General features: G+C 38.2%; 2 protein-coding genes and 1 long non-coding RNA gene across 15 annotated transcripts in view; 1 reads left to right on the top strand and 2 right to left on the bottom strand.

The window, feature by feature from the left end:
- Window positions 1–7,753, bottom strand: part of PACSIN2 (protein kinase C and casein kinase substrate in neurons 2) — a 61,762-nt gene extending 54,009 nt beyond the window's left edge. For 3 of the 7 annotated variants that reach the window (XM_027450053.3, XM_027450054.3, XM_027450056.3), the window contains exon 1: window positions 7,585–7,753. The gene's annotated coding sequence lies outside the window, so the exon portion shown is untranslated. Of the gene's footprint in view, window positions 1–7,203; window positions 7,226–7,584 lie in introns of those variants that run through there. The other 4 variants (XM_072041759.1, XM_072041744.1, XM_072041746.1 and 1 more) reach the window with 4 other exon arrangements.
- A 15-nt stretch (window positions 7,754–7,768) lies between these two features.
- On the top strand, window positions 7,769–14,256 carry LOC140003068 (uncharacterized). 2 transcript variants are annotated; one of them, XR_011811023.1, is made up of 5 exons: window positions 7,769–7,885; window positions 9,531–9,606; window positions 11,318–11,413; window positions 12,727–12,808; window positions 14,119–14,256. It is a non-coding gene; the product is annotated as an uncharacterized lncRNA (long non-coding RNA). The 2 variants fall into 2 exon arrangements; XR_011811028.1 differs by lacking the exon at window positions 7,769–7,885 and adding an exon at window positions 7,976–8,426.
- The window catches only part of TTLL1 (TTL family tubulin polyglutamylase complex subunit L1), a 31,863-nt gene continuing 26,556 nt past the window's right edge, over window positions 13,555–18,861 (bottom strand). For all 6 annotated transcript variants that reach the window (XM_027450058.3, XM_027450061.3, XM_027450059.3 and 3 more), the window contains 3 exons: window positions 17,591–17,677; window positions 16,278–16,441; window positions 13,555–14,796 (listed from right to left, as the gene is read on the bottom strand). In XM_027450058.3, the coding sequence (XP_027305859.1) occupies window positions 14,667–14,796; window positions 16,278–16,441; window positions 17,591–17,677 (381 nt within the window). In that variant the 3' untranslated portion in view covers window positions 13,555–14,666. The remainder of the gene's footprint in view (window positions 14,797–16,277; window positions 16,442–17,590; window positions 17,678–18,861) is intronic.

Raw genomic sequence — 18,861 nt, 5'->3', positions numbered from 1 at the left:
AAAAAAGTATTTATCCATATGTAAGAAGTGGGAAATAAATACTGCAAAAGCAAGAAACACAAAATGTGCACTATGAAAATACCTTTAGATGTATTTAAGAGCATCAGACCTACTTCACTCTTTCCATATTTCCTTGCCATCAAACCAAGGTATCTTGGAAATGGCATAAGAACAGCTAAAATTACCACAAAACTAGGAATTCTGTTCAATTAGTAGACATTACATGCTAAATTAAGCACAGTTTGTCCATGCTTACACAAAGGAAAGTGTTTCTATAATACCTATTAACATGTAGAAGCAAAGATACTTCCTCTTCCTATTCAGGCTCTTTTGCAGGAAAGTGGAGGAGGGCAGAAAAGGATAAAAGTATCAAAGATTCCCAGTTGCATTTTTTTTTTCTCTGCAGGGGAAGGTAGAAAAAGCCACTGAACTAGATCTTTAGTCTCACTTTCTCTACTTCACATCTCATTAGGCTGATCAAAGTAAAGAAGCAACAGGCTGCCTTGCACTGTGAAATAAAACCAGAATAAAGTCTATGTTTGTTTAAAAATATTTACATGTATCAATTACTACTGTTTTTAGATGGATTAGATGCATCAGAACTGCTAATGACTTGACACCCGTTAGAGCTACACACCACAGATTTTACTCCCCAAACCCACATGACACATAGGAGCCATGTGACACCCTGATCTAAATGAAGTGCTAAAACTCCAGTCATTCAGTACAGACTAGATCCATGTATTGTTCTCCAATACAGGTATAACACAGCTGAAGCAGCTGCTTATACACTACTTTATCCAAAGGATTTCTTGGCCAAATTCAAAACAATTTTAAGATCCATCTACAGGTCCTTTAAATTTAAGGGACATTGATTGTCCTTAATTTCTCCAAATGTGTTCAGAAACATGAATAACAGATTTGGTCCTACCTCAACGAACTGAGAAGACTCATGATATATGCTGAATGAACTTTCACATTTCCCAGTGTAGAGCACAACTAAACAAAGGAAAACAAGGTGTCCTACAGTACTGCCCATTCTGCTTTCTTGGCAAGGTGTTCTGTGCTAGCCAATCTGGGCACTTGCCTCAAAAAAAAACAAACAAAAAAACATCAGGTGGAACAGCGCTCTGCTGAAAATAGCTAAGAAAGCAGATGAGGCAGTATCACAGAACAAAACAAGAGGATCCAGTGAATCTTATTCAATTATTTTTTGAGGGGAAAAAAACAAACAAACAAACAGTCTACAATAGGGTAGAGAGTCAGGTTTTCCAGCCTAGGAGATAAAAGGCCTGGCATTGGTTTTGTGTATAACTAGATTTTCCCTATACATAAAAGAAAATAGAAATTAAATAGAGTTGGAATTTGGGAATGCAATCTGGAAAGCTATTTCCCCAAACCTAGTTTAACAATTAAGTGTTAGCAGATGAGTTTAAATCTTCTGCTTGAATTTCCAAAAATTATTTAGCATTTACTTTTTTTTTTTTTTTGATAATTACAGCATTTGATTACTTAAGAATATATATCAGTGCTACACACTACAAGCACTTAAGTTGCTTAAAACCAAGTATTTTAGAAGTCAAAAAGTAAATACTTTTAGCTCCTTTATAAATAGAACTTGTCTGAGTTTGAGAAGGATTTCAATTCCATCTTCTTGCCCTTACACTTGAAAAAAAATCACAGAATGGGAAGGGTTGGAAGGGACCTTTGGCGGTTATCTGGTTCAACCTCCTGCTCAAGCAGGGCCACCTAGAGCAGGTATCCTAGAACAATTTATTTGAAGCAAAATTTCAAGAAAAAGACAAAGCAAGTTAACCTTTAGGTTTATGAATTCAAGATCATTTGAAACTTATTCAACCATGCATCTAAAATTGATTTTAAAAAAATCAAGAAACACATATCTTCAATCTCAAAACGAATCTTCAATTCCCTTAAATGTAGTTTAAGGGTATAGTCTCTTGGTAGCAGTTTTCAATCTCTGTCAGCTGTATTTCAGCAACTAATGTAGCACAGCTTCAGCTGCTAGGATGAGTAACACTCATATTTATATAGACTCATTTTATATTTTATTACATCCTGGCCATCTTTGCCATACATGAGATTATATAAACATTTATGGAGAAACTTGTTTATACCCAACATTCACTTTAACTTTATTAACTTTTATTTAACTTTATTGAAGTTATTCACTGGGCTGCTTATCTCAGCCATAGCCTGACCACTTTGTTATAGTATAAAATTTGTTCTGCTGATAAAGACTAATCTGGTCTTCTTGCAAGTCCCCAGCCACACTTCCTGACCCATCCCCATGCCATCAATTCCATTCAGGAAGCCAGGTGTGAGGCTTTACCCAGCTGAAAACTCCTCCGTCCAAAATAAAAAGTTTCTTGCTGGACTAGGGAACCAACTTGGGTCCAACTCATACCAAAACAGCAGGGAGCAAGAAAAAACAGCTGCCCCCAGGGAAAGAAGACAATTTCCCATTTTGGTAGCAGTACAGGCTGTCCCTGGTTTTGAAGTCACTTGGGTTGTCAGTGAGTAGAAGTGGCAACAAGTATCTGAGCTAATTTAACAAGTTACAAAACGTTACACTAACAAGAAGAATAAGCAAGCACACATTCAACACAGGAAATAAGAAGTACTCCAGTAAATCTGAGACCCTAAAAGGCAAAAAGATATTTTCACTGTTCATGGGAGTGGCAGGCAGACAAACAATTATGTTTTTGCATTTGGGAACACAACTCAAGCCTAATTATCACTGAAGCCCAGTCACATAAGTCACAGGCCTGAGAAGTGAATAAACAATTCTAATGTAGCAATAGAGGATGGAGTGGTCACAAATTGAACATCAACACTTGTGCACAAATACTCTCTAAGCACTGGAAGGATTAACATCTCTAATGAACACTACCACTCCATAACCATCCTATGCTGGACGGCACTAACTGGTACCTACAAAGTGCACGTGGAAGAGAATGCTGCACTACCCCAGGCTCATTTGGTCCCACCAGCATATGTCCAGTGCTTCATTTTCCCAATCCTAAAACCTGCATGGAATCCTCCACACACACCTGGTGACAGCACCCCACTTCAGAGCATGCTGCATCCAGCGCAAAGGAATTCCACACACACTTGGTCTCAGAAGAGAAACAACAACAGGACTCACAGGGACTGCTTGCACACCAGGCCTGAGCTGACTCAGTCTCCAGCCTCAACTGAGAAGACTCAGATTTGGCACAGAAGATCACAGGAACACCATGTTCATCTAGTTTTAGTATTAGTAAACAACCCACTACTTTATAATCAGAAGCTAAGAGCTTGCAAGTACATCACAACCATATGATACATAAATGACAACAGGCACGTTTAAGATGTTTAAAATGTACTTGTGAGCTCCTCTTCAGAGTTCACAGTATCACTTAAAATCTGTGCAGCACCTACTCCCAGGGCATCTCTTATTTTGCATGTATAAGTGTGCCAAAAGATGGGAAAAGCCAGCCTTTTAAATTTCAGCAAAACTGCTTAAAACTAGTATTTAATAATATAACATCACAGACTACTCTCACCCTGTCCATTTTTGCTGTTTTATTGTAGCCAGGTTTATTAGTCACTTGTCTAGAGCACATGATATAAGGCAAAGAAGATTTTTGTCTGTAGAATATCTTAGAATTCTTACACAAGTAGGAATGGGTTAATAACATGCACAGGCCCCAAAACAAGCACTGCAATATACGGTTTTCCAAAACTGACAAAATATTTACAATATGTTGTGTAAGTCAGGAGTTTTTCAATATTCGCATATTCTAAAAAGTTGAACCAAACCACATCACTTAAAGCCTTAAAGTAATTTTCTTTTTGCTTTAGAGCTAATTACTGTGCCATGCTATTCACAATATCCCTGCTTCACTAGATCCCTATTTGCTAACTGGGGCTGGGTACCTTCTCAAATATTGACACATCCTGTCCACCAAACCTCATAGGACTGGCAGCATACACCCACTCAAGCAGACCCACTCATTCCAAGGAGCATACAAAAAGGCAGATTCTAGACCAACACCGTCAGAGAAACATTGACTGTCCTCTTGCCCCAAGCAACATACCACCAGAAGACCAGATAAAGGAATGACATTCGAGTCTAGTGACAAACTGGATTATGACCACAGACTCTCAACTAACCCTGGGAAACAACAGCCTTTCTGATATTGAATTCAAGTTGTTCCCCAGCGCAGTGAGCCAGCAAGCCAGGTAACATTCACCAGAATAATATAATCAGAGCACAGCTCTGTCTATCTCAGTACAGTTACATCACTTATTTCCTGCTTTATTCCTTTTCATGCCCCAAGAACAATTCATCAATACATTAAGTCAAGCCAAAAATCAATAACTAGGTCTAGCCGAAAGGGGAGAAAAAAAAAAAATACTTTTTGAAGCTTTCTGGATTAAAACAGAATTTGAATTAAATAGTACATTAGGAAAAAGAAAAAAAAAGTTGTTCACCTCACAAACAAGTCCTCAGTTCAAGCATTAGTCTTAATTTCAGGTCCCAGGCAATAAGTAATTATTAATTTATCTTAGAACATATTTAAAAAGCAGACATTCCAAGAAGCAACAAGAAGACAACTCCAATGTATCAGTTTGTATGCATGTTGAAACATACCTATTAGGGAGAAAAAAGTTCAAATCTGCATCTACCATTCTCCTGGCTTACTGTCAAAGGAGATGCACTTTTCAGGACCTGCATCTCCCACAATGAGAAAAGCAGGCACTGCCTCAGAAGCATAAATTTCCTGTGTTTAAGATAATATGTAATACTCATACAGATTCACAGAAGCACAGACGATTCTTGACTAGCAGCACCACTAACCATTTTATTCTTTGCCATTGCTATCACAAGCACTGAAGTCTCACCTTCTGCCTTTACAGGCTACCACCATAAGTCACAATAACCTTTACAATCTTTTTAATCACAAGCAGGGAAGCACAGAAATGACTTAAGGACTTAAGACAGCAGCTCACTCAGCTCCAGAGGAACCCCATACACTGGATGACAGACAGCATGAGAACTAAACTCATGTCTAATGCTAAACTGCTCAAATATTGCATCTGGTAAAAAGAATGGGTTCATGATACGAATTTTTCAGACCAACATATAATTGCCCTGATGCAACAGAATTAAGAAGACACGTACCGGTTAGAAAACGATCATATAGGTATTTTCTGAAATTAGTATTTACAAACTTTCATAGATCAACATGTTGCCCAGAATATCACTGCAGTCAGAAAGCCATGTTAGTGTAATGGTAGTTTAAATACTATAGGAATAAAACAAATAGAAAAATGCAATTAAATATACACTACAAAGTAAAATGAAGATTTTGCTACACAGTTGACTTGTGCAATATGGAAACTGTGTCATAAACCAGTAAGAGATTAAAAAAAAATAAAGAATACTTAAGGTAATTCACAGAGATGCATACAGCCAACATCAAGCCTAGCAACCATAAATGCCATCTAATTGCTCAGCGCAGCATTAACAACTTTATCCCCCTGCAGCACACCCTTTTGAAAGGGAGGAAAAAAACATTTAGAAAAAAAAACACACCAGCATTCCTAAACAATTTTGTCTGTCAATCATTAATAACCTATTTCATCACTACCTACAACCATGCTACGTATCATCCTTTTAACTCTGATGTTGCGTGCTGCGTGGTATGCAGCTTAACCCCCAGTGGCAGTTTTAATGTTTATTCTAGCATGGCACTGCACAGCATGTAGACTGTGAGGCAAAGAAACTAACTCTAGAACTGTAAACTACCCAAACAGGGGAGTTTGGAGCACTGGAAAACTGAACTGCCATGCTAAGGTTAATGCTGCAGATGTAAACGTAGCACCTGCACTCCTCTCCTGCTTACTGTACCTGAGCTACAATATGAGCAGATATCTCCAAAATGATGCTGTATTGAACTAATTAGACATACGCCAACTGTTAATATGCACTACTGTTTAAGCTGATTCAGTCATAATTGGTAGAATATACCTACTATCTTTGAAGGTAAACTGCAGTTGGACAATAAATTCAGACAGGTATAGGTATGAAACAACAGACATTAGTGCTTGGTGTTAATAACCATAATAGTTAAAAAATACAATTAAGTTTCACCTGCCTGAAATAGTCAGCAAATTTCTTAAGTTACCTTTCACCTTTAAGCAAAAAGGGGTTTTATGTTTGTTTTTTTGTTGTTGTTGTTTTTCCCCACCAACAGAAAACAATGAAGCAATGTTTTTACATTGGTCTCATCATGAACATAAGAGAATGATCTTTTTGTTGCACTAAGAACGGAAACTCACTTACTTAATGCAGTCTTCACTATGACTGTTGTAAAAATGCACTACTATAGTTTTTATCTTTTCAAAGTAGTGAAAGTGTTCTGTCTTCAGAGAAGGGCTGAAAAAAATCTAGAATCCAAATAAGCAGAAGGGGAAAAAGTGCCCCCTGTAGCAAGAGGCATAATTACTCTCACTGCATATAGGAAATATTCAGGTAGCCTGTTGTGAGGATACAGAGTACAACAGAGGAAACGAGAGTCCAGCACATCCTAAAGCTCTTTTTTTTTTTTTAATCCCAGTTTGGGTTGTAGAGAAATGATCAAATTTACTGAAACAAGTACAGGGGACATGAGAAATAACATACTTGTTTTAAACTGTAGTAACTAACCTTTTTTTTATAAAGAACAGCTGCCAAGAAAACTGAATAACTAAGACCACATGATTACATTTGACTTTCAAACATTGAGTTTAGAAAGGACAGCAAATATCACCCGAACCTTCCCGGCTTCCCCTATTGCAAGGGCAAAAAGACAAAGCCTCAGAAGACTTCAGCTATGAACTTCTGAGTCACTCCAAACAGAGATAGCCAAGCAGCTGGGAAAGATGGACACAGTGTGCCACACAGACACCGTGGGTACCCAGCCTGTCTCTGGCCAGGTAGCCTCGGTGTACATACAGAGGCTTCTGTCTCTCGCGCAGATGTTTTGCTCTGGGAGAAGATGAGGTTCCTGCCACAAGCCAGAAAAAGGAAAGTCAAGAGAGAAGACGTGAACAGCAAGACCGAGAAGCCCGACCCATCTAGGTCGCTACAGGGACTCAGGAGGCTGCGAGCAGTTTCTAACCTCACTTTACGTCCCCCCCAATAGACATCCTTACCTGCCATCATCTGGGCCACGGGGATTTCAAACCCGAGATCCGGAAGGAAATAAAAAACGACCTTCCCTCCTCGCCCCGCTCCCGGAGCAGCCAGCTCCCCCCCCAGCACGGAGTCTGCCCGACCCGTGGCGTCATCCCGTCCTGCCCTTCCACCCCCAGGCGCCGAGCAAGGAGAGCTTCACCTTCCCCGCACGGCCTTCACCCCGCCGCCGCCGCCGCCGCCGCCCCGGGCCCACAGCAGGAGCCTAGCCCCTCACCCCCATCACCCCCATCACCACCACCACTCCGGCCGCCATTTCGCAGCCCCTCCCCGCACAGCTCCGCTGGGGGCTGCGCACCCCAAACCCCGTCCGCTTGAGCCCAGGGCGGTGCCGCCCTCACCTGGAGCGCCGGGAGCCGCCCGTCCCCGGTGCCCGCTACCCAGAGGCGGTGAGGTGAGGTGAGGTGAGGTGAGGTGAGGTGAGGACGGACGGACGGACGGACGGAAAGAGACGGGCGCGGGCAGCGAGCACGGTCCCTGCGCTCCAGCCGCCCCGCCCCGCCATTGGGCGAGGTCCATGCACGGGTCCCGCCCCAACACCGCCCATTGGCTCGATGTGGCTGCCAATTAACGCCGCTTCCTCGGCGGCAGCTGGGGCTGGACGGAGCTGGGGGGAGCCCTAACGGCCGGCTGCGCCGTGAGGTACGCGCGGCTGGGGTTGTGGCTGTAGCCCCTCGGAAATACCGTCGGTACTCCAGCCCTTGCCTATCTTTTAGGGGTGTTTGTTATAGAAGGAATGTTTCAGGTTCCAGGTGGCAGCCGTCACGGTAACCTTGGCTCGTCCCTTTAGCTCTGCCCCGGCAGCTTGTAGGATTTCCCTCCCTTCTGCCCTTCTCCCTGCCCCGGCCCTAGTGCTGTCCCGGAGGGCGGCCCGCTCCCAGGGCAGCTCTGGGGATCATTGGGAAGGGCTGCACAAGGCGGTCCTCGGCTCACTTTCCTCTTGGCCACGTTCCTTATGCAAGCCTGCGTATGTAAGCCAGCACAGACGTCAAGCCTTCCTGTGCTCCTTCACGAAGTGCGTGACTCATTAACTCAAGGAGTTTTAAGTTCACGGTGAAGTTAGATTAGCCCAGAAGGACGGGGAGACCACAGCACGGGGGTAAATTTTACCTTCTGAAGAAACGTCCTTAACAACTTCATTTGAATTAATTGCAGTTAACAGTACTGGGAAATTTGGTTGGGGGTAAGCGTTCAAAGATTTATCATGATTTCCCCCCTTCCCAAGCGCTTTTTATTCTCTCTTCTATGTCAAAAGTTAGAATTTTAGGTTTAAGGTGAGGAATCTCAACATTCAGATTTTCCTCTCATTTCTGGCCAGAGATGCATGCTTTTCCACAGTCTCTCTCATTAAATATATCAAGCCTTGAATAAACCAGCTGTCTTTGCAGAAGCATACAAGTGATATACACAATCATAAATACCCCTCTTTCTGTATGGACACAACTCAAGCTCCTGTTTTGCCTAAAGCACTGTCAAAGCTGGAATGCCAGAACACTTCAGACTTTCTTTAACCTCAATATCAAAACATTCAGCTATTTGTATGGTCAAATAATGCTCAAACTTGTTCAACGATTTAAGAGAACAGGAATTCAGCATGTCAGTTCTTTCTCTGGCAGAACTAATTTCATGGTGTGATGAAAGGCAATTCTACTTTGTCAGAGGACAGAAGTTCAACCTGGAACTGGTGATAGACAGACAAAAAAAAAAAAAAAGTGGTCCACAAAGAGTTGATTGAATACCACCTTGTATCCCAAAATGGCTTTGCTGTGCAAATCCAGTCCCAATCAAATATATGCTACCACCTGTGAAAATCAGGGCTCATGCTCACCAGTGTGGAGCCAATGATTAAATGGTCCAAAAGATGTATATTCAGACACTTGAGTCTGGCTGCACAAAGTCTTCCAAATATGACAAAAACAGTTCCTTATTCTTAAAATCAACTGATTGCATACATGGATGTTCCTAGGGCCCTGTACTGCTTAGATGTTTTATTTATACATTAGTGTATATACATGTATATAAATATAGCAAACATAGCCTCATGTAACAGCTCAAAATCAATAGAGTTGTTTTGGGAGTTCTCTTCACATGGGATTTGCACTGGTTCTGCCTTCCTAGGGAATGAAGGATGAACAGAAGCAAATAATTTACGCAACATTTTTGTACTAAGAACTGAATTCAGACTTCAGCACAACTTGAGAAATAACAATTTGTTTGAATAATATTCACCACAAGGCAATCTACGTGAACATTTTAATTTAATAGTTGATTATTATATTTCCTTGAGGCATCACTTTAGGGAACATTACTTCCAAGCAGCTGAATATTCTCTTCTGGGTACAAGACGTGAAAGTTACAGAAAGGTATGAAGTTTCCTATACTTCTTACATTTTTAGATGAAAAATGGCCTAGACACTTTTGGAAGCAAGTAAGACAGTAACAACAAGCAGAATTTTAAAACATTTTTAATTGAAAAAAAAAATGTACCCCCTTTCCAAGTGTATAATTTGAAACAATTACAAAACAACATTATTTAAGTTGGCCTAGTCTACATTTTGCATCAATGCTATTGATCTTCCTATAAATTACCTCTCTATGTGAAAGCAGAATTTGTCTGCACATGCTGCTGCTTAGTTTGACTTCATTACATATGGTAATACAGTTTAATGTATGTAGATATACAGGTTTGAGGTCACATGCACCACTTACATGCACTAAAAAAACTGCTTGGAGAAATATACCTCAGTAGTTGGTAAACTACTATTTTTTCTATTTATAAAATTGAAATTATGATTATTCAAGCATTACATTTTTCTTGTACTGAATTAAAAGAGATTAGTGGTCTGTCTATATCTACCACCAGTCATGCAACCCGCCAGTATGACGACACTATTATGATGCCATAAATAACTTAGAGGTATGAATCACACTTCAAAATGGCATTGTTCATCTTGATTTTAGCATTTTGAGATATATATATATATATATTTGTAAATATTAAAATTCAGTTGTTCTCTGTGTGTTTTCAGTTTTACTCAAAATGTGACATCCTTGGAAAGATCATCTCAATCTTTTTTTCTTAGAAGAAAGGCTAACAGTTTATATAAGCCCATTGATGGGCATTTAATTTTGACTGTAAGGGACAAGACAAGAAATTTCTGGAAAAAAAAATCTTCCCACATTTTAGGCAAATATCCCACGGTTATTTTTATTTTTAACACAATCTATTTTTAAACATGCTTCTTGTGTCCTTTGCTGTCCTCAGAAATTTCATGTGTCCTTTTAAGTACCAACATTTTATCTTGGCTTCACTCAGTGCAGATTCTGTTGCCAGTTCTTGGCTCTTGCTGTAACATTTTATCACTCTCTTCAGAATACTTACCTCTAGATAAAAAAATCCTAAGTGTTACATATTCCGTTGCAAACCTAAGTTTAAACCCTGAACAATATTTTGATTACAAATGCACTACCATTAGTGATTACATATGCTAATTCAGAATGTTTAATTCCACTCACATCAGTTAATTATTTAACTGGCCAGCTTTCAAAGATTTTTTTTTCCAGAATACAAATTCATTTGAAATAGTCTTTATCTCCTTATTTTTTTAAATTAACTTTATTAATCAGTGTTTTGTAGCGTCCTTACTTCTCTATTACACAACAATTTTCTCTCAGATGTGAACGGTATGCTTTTAAATAGGTACAAAATTTTAGAATAATTAGAGCATAGAGAACTGTCTGCCAATGGTAAGGATATCTTTATGTCATCAAAACAATTGGGAACGTTCTGGCTATGGACTGCTTCAACCTCTGGCAAGTTTCTTGAAGCTTGCCTAGCTTTGATAGCAAATTAAAAATTAAAAACAAAAAAAAAAAATTGAAGTCCAGCTCAAACAACTTCCTACTCCTCCATAAAAACAATTAGTCTTTCCAAGATACTTGTTTATGTTCCTATTTCCCCTAAATAATCAAATGTTTTAGCAAAATTATGACTAGTCAGCTTTTCTTAGCTATACACATTTATTTTCTGCAAAGAATCCAGGAATAAAGACTTTCTTTGTTGTTGTTCTTCAGGTTAGAACACCTAGCTAAGGACAGGGGTGTTATGTTACATTGCAACACACACCCACCAGCTGTGATAGAGTTCCTCCTACTGAACTGCAGGATTGAGTGAGTTATTTTAATAAAGCAGACACAAAATGTGAGTTACCTTCTGGTCATAGTTCCACATACGTAAACTGAATAGTAACTACTTTGAAAACAGCCTTATTTTATAATGACAGAATAAAGCTCCTTCCTTTTCAACAGATAAATGGCTCTGCCTGACATGTTCTCCTGCTGAAGTGCAGCACTATCTCTCTTCTGTGAAATGTCCATTGTTTTGCTAAGTTCAGAGCAGGAAGTGAACCAGGGGACGGGGACATTTTAGGCAGAAGTTCTGTTGTAAAGCCAACAGCAACAAAGTAGCTTTAGGGATAATACTGTTTCTTCTATTCTAATTAAGTTCCTAGAGCCATATAAAGAAGCTATTCTGTGGGAATCTTATTAATGCCTTTCATGTCAAAGAATTAATAGGGAGAAAGGTCAGTGCCCAGGAAGCAAGCCCCACTATTCAACTCTAGCAATAAGCTTCTTCTACACTAATGTCATTATAACAACTGTAGCTGTTTAGAGCTTGTATATTTAATTCTTCGTACAATACTGTCGTTATGCCACTGATCACTTGAGCATATGAAGATCAAGACTGAGAAGCATATTTATTTTAGATCTTCCTGACAAGTTATTACATTAGCCAAAGTCAGAACTTTTGAGGACTTCTATTTCTAATTTATTTTGCTCCCATGAAATCCCAAACAATTTCTTTATCTTACAGTCAGATGCACTTAGAGGAAGACTGGCCTAGGGCCAAGGCTAGTTACTCAGATCCATGAGCTTGTCTACTAGCAGTCACTCAGATTTAAGCCCATTTAAGCTCTCTCAATCAGAGGTAAAACAGCCTTTAATCTTTTGGAGAATTAGGCTTCAGCAAAAAGAGCCACCTTACCTTTGAATGAGAGCATCCACACAAGGTTGAACACTGTCATACATGTTAACATCACACCTTTAATTACCCTCAACTCCTACAGTATAAACACATGACCTGAATGGTTTAAACATCTCACTAATCGCCTAAGCTCCAACTGATAGTGGAGCGTGCCCCAGGCTGTTATCAGTTTACACACCACTTTGTACCATTATTTATGTCCTACTACAACAGCAGATTTAGCTAAGGAACACTGGCATGAAAAGTTTAAAATTTTATCCCTGAACATGCAATAAGTTTTCCTTTCAAGCCTTTCCTCCTCCTCACCAGCTTTTCACCTGTACATGGCCTTGAAAGGTAAAAACAAACATCTCACAGAATGATGTTCACGTACTGCCCTCCTCCCTTGGAACTATTAGCTAAGACTGCTTTTGTTTCCTTCTCCCTTGTCCCATTTCAGAGCCTGCAGACAAGTCGTTTCACGCACAAAACGAACTTTTTCAGCTACCACAGGCTACGACCCTTTCCTTAGGGAAATTCAGGTAAAGAAGCATTGTATTTTTCAACGGGGGTTCCCAGTTTTGATTTTCACAAGAACGTTTCACTTATCTATATGAGGCTTCAAGTTCTTCATAGAAAAGGAAGACTTCCTGCTTGCTTACAGTTAGTTTTTGCTTGTTACTGATAAGGAGAAAGGCAATCACCTAGGATTTCATATCATTTCACTTTTGTTCCATAAAACTCCCTTTGTATAGCTATTTTTTGTATGCATTACAAGCGATAACATAGCTAAGCCTTCACACTTCAACCTCTGCAAAAAGCTTATTGGAAAAGGAAATGAGGAGAAAGCAGTCTGACCACTAGTCCATTGTTTTTAAAAAGAAAGTGGAGTGAGATCAGGAAGAGAGGGTCACCATAACTAACTGCAGCCTCTGATTTCTTGCTCTTTAAAGAGCACTGCATTATTGAATCCATGTTTGTGTCAGCAGGATAAATTATTAACAATACACTTACTGGAGAGGTTAAGTTTAACTTGCATGCACTTAAGTGGCCTGCCACATAGAAAGGCAAAAAGCACTTAGCCTGCTCTGGCAGGCAGAAATTGAGTATCACTGCATTAGTGGTATCCAGATTAGAGTGTATTATGGTTGCATGGATACTTGCAACTTTTGTCTTTCTCTCCATAATTCTCCACTATCAAAAAAAAAAAAAAAACATGAGGGGGGAGGAGATGATCAGAGCTGCACATCCATATATGTATAAATAACAGCCAAACAACTGGTGGAAATGCAAGTGGAAAGCAAGAGCCACTGACTCAACTAGTTTATTTATATACACTACAACGTTTGAGGGCTGAAATACCTATTTTTAACTTTTGCTCTATATATTTTGGTAGTTAGTTGTCACAAATTTTTATACAAGAGCTACTAGAAATAGCTTATCATGTTCAACAATATTTTTGTTATAGTACATACAAAATATACAGATATTCTACTTACGCGCATAAATACATGAAGAGACTCTGGTGCAAATAAAGATGTATAGCAAGTCTCAAGCACTAAGATTTATTACAGTATGTAATTGTTCTGTCTGATTTTCCAAAAAGACACATTATCTTGCAATAAAAGTGAACAGCTAGTCAAATAATGCATCAATTTACCCTATTAAATGTTTCCTTTGTACATTAAACTTTTCCCTTTAAAGAGGTATCAGCACAAAACATTTTAAGGGAAAACAAAAACAGAACGATCAAAAACCCTCAGCATATAAAAATTTACTTTATTTATTTATTTATTTTTACTTACTCCATGCACTACTATTTTCTCTCATTACTTTTTTTTTCCTTTACTAGTGAGAAGCCATCAACCATCATTCTGGCAATAACTATCCTCACCACTACCACCTTTCACAGAATGCGTATCTCATTTGTTATAGAGATGTAGAGATAGGCTACTATTGAAAATAAATTATATTCAGAGCAACGAGTATCTTCTTTCAGAACACATATTTTGAGTTGTCATCTTTATAAAGAAACCTTTTAATCATTGCTGAGAGTGTATTAGGTTCTTCAAAGTCTGAATATATACGCTTCTGAAAGTTCAAAATTTCTTGCTTTCAGAGAACTACTATAAGCACATGCACAGATATACTTGCATGAAATTAGTTTTTTATATATATGCATACATTATATATATATATGCACGTGCATGTGTATAATTATTATAATTGGCAAGTCAGCGCATGTATAGTACAGTTCCTGGTTTTAGAATATATTTCATTTCTTTTCAAAAGCTGTATTGTCCTCCTTTAATACCTCCCACATACAACATAGCAAAATAGAGAAATCGGTTCATGAACACGATGTTGTCCTACCACCAGTGTGGTTGGGTTTCTTAATTGTTATTTCCAGGTGGTCAATACAGGCTTTCCCAAATCTCTTGCACGACCTCCTTTTGTTCCAGTGGATTGCCCAGAACGACTTCGGAAGTCACGATCAGGACCATCACTTTGCGCCATCTCTTCATCATATCTAAAAGTAAGACAATCTGTTCAGTACCTTGTCCCGCTATTCACTGCACAAACAACAGCAAGTCTTCCATATTGTTTTGCTTAATATTTGGCACTGGCATTTAATACAAGCTGTTCTATGCATGTCTACATGCACATAGTTTGAGATACAGCTATTATTCAAGGAAATTTACCACCACATGATTTTACAATACAGATCAACCAAAACATCTTCAGCTACTTTTTGTAAGCAACAAATTGTTTGACAGCTTTAGTTAAACTCTTGAGTTTGTGAAATTTCACAAGTGTGAAACGTTCTTCTGTATTTCTCCTCAATATTGCTCTTTGTAGACCTGTGGTTGAGCAACAACATCTGACTGCTGGTCGTTTAATAAAGTCTCAAGTTATTGCTTCAAACAGAGGGTTGCTAACTGCAATTTCAAAAAACTCCAATGTTGCATCAGTGAGCAAGTAGGGAAAGAATGAGCTGAACAAACTGTTTAAATTAAATGCATTTGATGACATGTATTTTGTAACACTTAATCACAGTGACAAGTAGTTCTTTAAATATCTAACCCCATTATAGTCTCAGATAACCTCAGTATACACTTACCTCTCAATTGCTATGGAAATTTTAAGCAGGAATTGGCTATGGATGTGTAATTATCAAAAGATAATACTATAATATTCTGTAGAACAGTTGTAGAACAGACATAATATATGCTTAGTTACACTGTTGTATAGGTATTTGTAGCTACCACATATAAAACATTAATTGAAATTTAAATCATAATTCAACTGACACTTACATATATAACTGATTTTACCAACATAAGTGTGTAAGACTGGCATGATCTATTAGATCAACTATGTATATACCACATTCCTGACATCCTAAACAGTTGTAATACAAATAGGCTTGAGAAACCATCTGAACATTCTTTCAATAAACATGAGAAATTGTCATCAACATGGTATTTAAGTGTTCCTCTGCATCCTAGACAAACCCTTCAGACACTCCAACATAAAGATGTCCATCTCCTTGATTTCTCTCTTTGTAATACAGATTGGGGAATTTTTTAAATACCTGGCAATGCATTGTTACTATTACATCCATGAATTACAACAATTAAGTGGCAGCATTTCTATGAACTGAGAGGTAATAGCTATTTGATACAAATTTTATCTATTTACTCAAGAAAATTAAACTCTACATACTAGAAGACAAACACTCTCTATGCTTATATCCCTCAAATTCAGCTGCTGGAATCTCGCTACACCCAGCAGTTGATTACACAACTAAAGTTCCCTCTGGAGATAAAGGAAGTACTCCTACCTCCAAAGCTGCTAATGCAGCCCTAAAAAATGAAGTGTTATCTTTGTGTCCATTTTTCCCATATGAATGAATAAGTTTACTTTATCTCTGTGGTCTACATTGCACATTAAAAAAAGTGGAGCAACTGAAAAACATTTGCATTTATACGGAACACTGATAAAACTTACAAGACTTCATAATTGCCAAGAACCTCTTTTGGTGGAGATTTATTCCATTTACAGTCTGGAATTTCCCCATTTGGCACAGCAATGTTAAGTGTGTCATTAATAAGATTATACTTCAAGATGCGATCATTAGCTGTACTGGAAGTAAGAGAAGGGGAAGCATTAACCTACAAAAAAAAAAAAAGGCAGCATCAATTTTTTGAGTAGTACAGTTCTATATATAGCACATGTGATGACTACACATACTATTTGTGAAATTAAGAATCAGCGTCTCTAAGCACGTCTTTCAGTTCCTCAGATGTTGAATGGAATCCCCCGCTGGGCTTTTTTTTTTTTTTTTTTTAACTTTAAAAACAAAAAACAAAAAACATTGTGTCTGCAGCATCAGAAGGCCTTGAAAATTTTTCTTGAGACTAAATTGACCAGGGTTCAGACAAGACAGAATTTTGTTCAGTTTTCTAAGCTTCCATGGATACCAAAACCATAAATTTCAGTGCCCGGTTCACTCCAACATTTGCTACATATAGGAATCCGTAGGCTTATTCTAGTTAAACAGCTTTTATTTATGTTCTTAATCCAAGTTCTCCCCTGTTAAATTGTGAGCTGGAGAAACACATATGCTCCCTCTCTATTCAGAGCACTAAATTGGATTTATTTTTTTTTTTAGCTAAAGCTAAAAGTGGTGTTAATTTGTTAATTTTAACATATCTCTTGTGTTACACATTTATTACAAAGAAGTGGTATCAGAACAATAAACAGCTTTGCTCTTTCACTTTCAGTAGGATTTAGAAGGAAGAGGCCTAGATAAAATTTTTGTTGAACACACAGATCGAAAGTTAATACACTAAAGAGAAATTTATGTGAAAAAGAAGCTTTCCAAACATCCGTTATCCTATATATGCCTCCCCTTTCTTTACTCCTAACCTGCAACATTAATGACATGACAGCGCTCAAGACTTAGTAACCTCAATGTTATGCTGCATCAGGCCAATGTCAATTTTCCAGCTACTGATACATTAACTAATAGGGCTGCTAATATTCAGACTGCCTCTGAAGTCTAATTGTGTGGATGCTCCGGAGTTAGAAGACAAAATAGAAAGCCACAAACACACAAAAAAAACAAACTGAAAAAGAAGCACACACTAGGTTGGTCATCACATGGTCTATTTTTCTTTCTGACATTTTGCCAAATCTGCTTACCTGAAGAACAGAAAGACAAAGCTTAAAAAGAGAAAAACAAGTAGATTTCTCTGTAGTCTTTTACTTTGTGAAATAAAATTAGTAAGAAGTTATTTCCATATTTTGTGTCATTTTACCTCAATTAGCCATGGTTTAAGCTTGTCATCAATGATTATGTCATATCCATAGCATTCAAAGCAGTGTTTATCATTATTCATTACAGGCTAAAAAAAAGACAAAAATGTATTAAGAACAACAAATTTGTAAGTAACCTGATTATACACTTGATTTGCTATAAGTGACATGACTGGATTACAAATCTTCCACAACACAAGCTAAAATAACTCTACCATAAGCTTACTAATAAGTTCAGGATTCTCCCCACACACAACTATACACATTTCAATATTAATGATTGCATTAATGCCAAGGACTAAGTTACATTAGTTTTCCATCATGCTTCCAGCTTTAAAATAAGTGTTCTCCCATTTTTCAAAAGTAGTAAGAATATCTAAAACTTGAATGCATCTGGAGAAATTGGGAAGTCTTCAAGTTTACATAACACAGCTTCGCATAAATTCTTTAAACTTCAGAGATGGAAGACTTATTCAAAGACATTTCTTTTACTGCAGAAAGTTGAGGTCAAACAATTACCAGATATTTTAAAAAACTATTATTAGCTCAAGCCATCTATGATCTTGAAAGCTAAGAGAGACAAAGGATCATGTCGTACATAGATACACATCCTCCGCTCAATTTTCCAGCATCTGCAAAGGATTTTCAGTATGCACGCCTAGACTTTTATACAAGTCTCATCAGATCTTTTAAAGAAACCTTGTAACAGGTTAGAGACATGATTTCCTCCCCTACATTGAAGAAATTCAAAGCTTTCATTATTAGAGAATGAAAGAGGGGTAAGAGGATAGAGCATCTCATTACATTTGTCATTCTCAGATACAAAGAAGTACTGAAGCTGACCAAAACATTTCATCCCCTATATTCTAAACACTTTTCTTCTCCTAAAGTTCTGCAAACATTTAGATTAAATGTCTCTTCTTCTCACATCTGTTTTCAAATATGATTGTGAGGTGAGCCACACTTCCCAACGATTCTAGCTTCATGACCTTGTCCCTCTTTCTTTTGCTGATTCTGATCCTTCAGTGAGGTCATTCATCAGCTTATAACACTGGCAGAATACTAACCCACCAATAAAATAGTAATTTTTCAGTTGGACAAGTGAGATGATTCAACTCACAATGTTGCCAGGACCAGCCCAAAAAAGATGACGAGACCATGCACCTGAGAACAGGACAGCCTTTTTTGGCAGCAATAAGCTCTTCAGTTACCTACCCCAGCTGACCCATAGAGCAGTACCTGCTCTCTAATGTAATCATGGAATATTACCCAA

This window comes from Anas platyrhynchos, chromosome 1, assembly GCF_047663525.1.
Source record: "Anas platyrhynchos isolate ZD024472 breed Pekin duck chromosome 1, IASCAAS_PekinDuck_T2T, whole genome shotgun sequence".
NCBI lineage: Eukaryota > Metazoa > Chordata > Aves > Anseriformes > Anatidae > Anas > Anas platyrhynchos.
The sequence above is the reverse complement of the archived record's forward strand: the minus strand, read 5'-3'. Positions and strand labels throughout refer to the sequence as shown.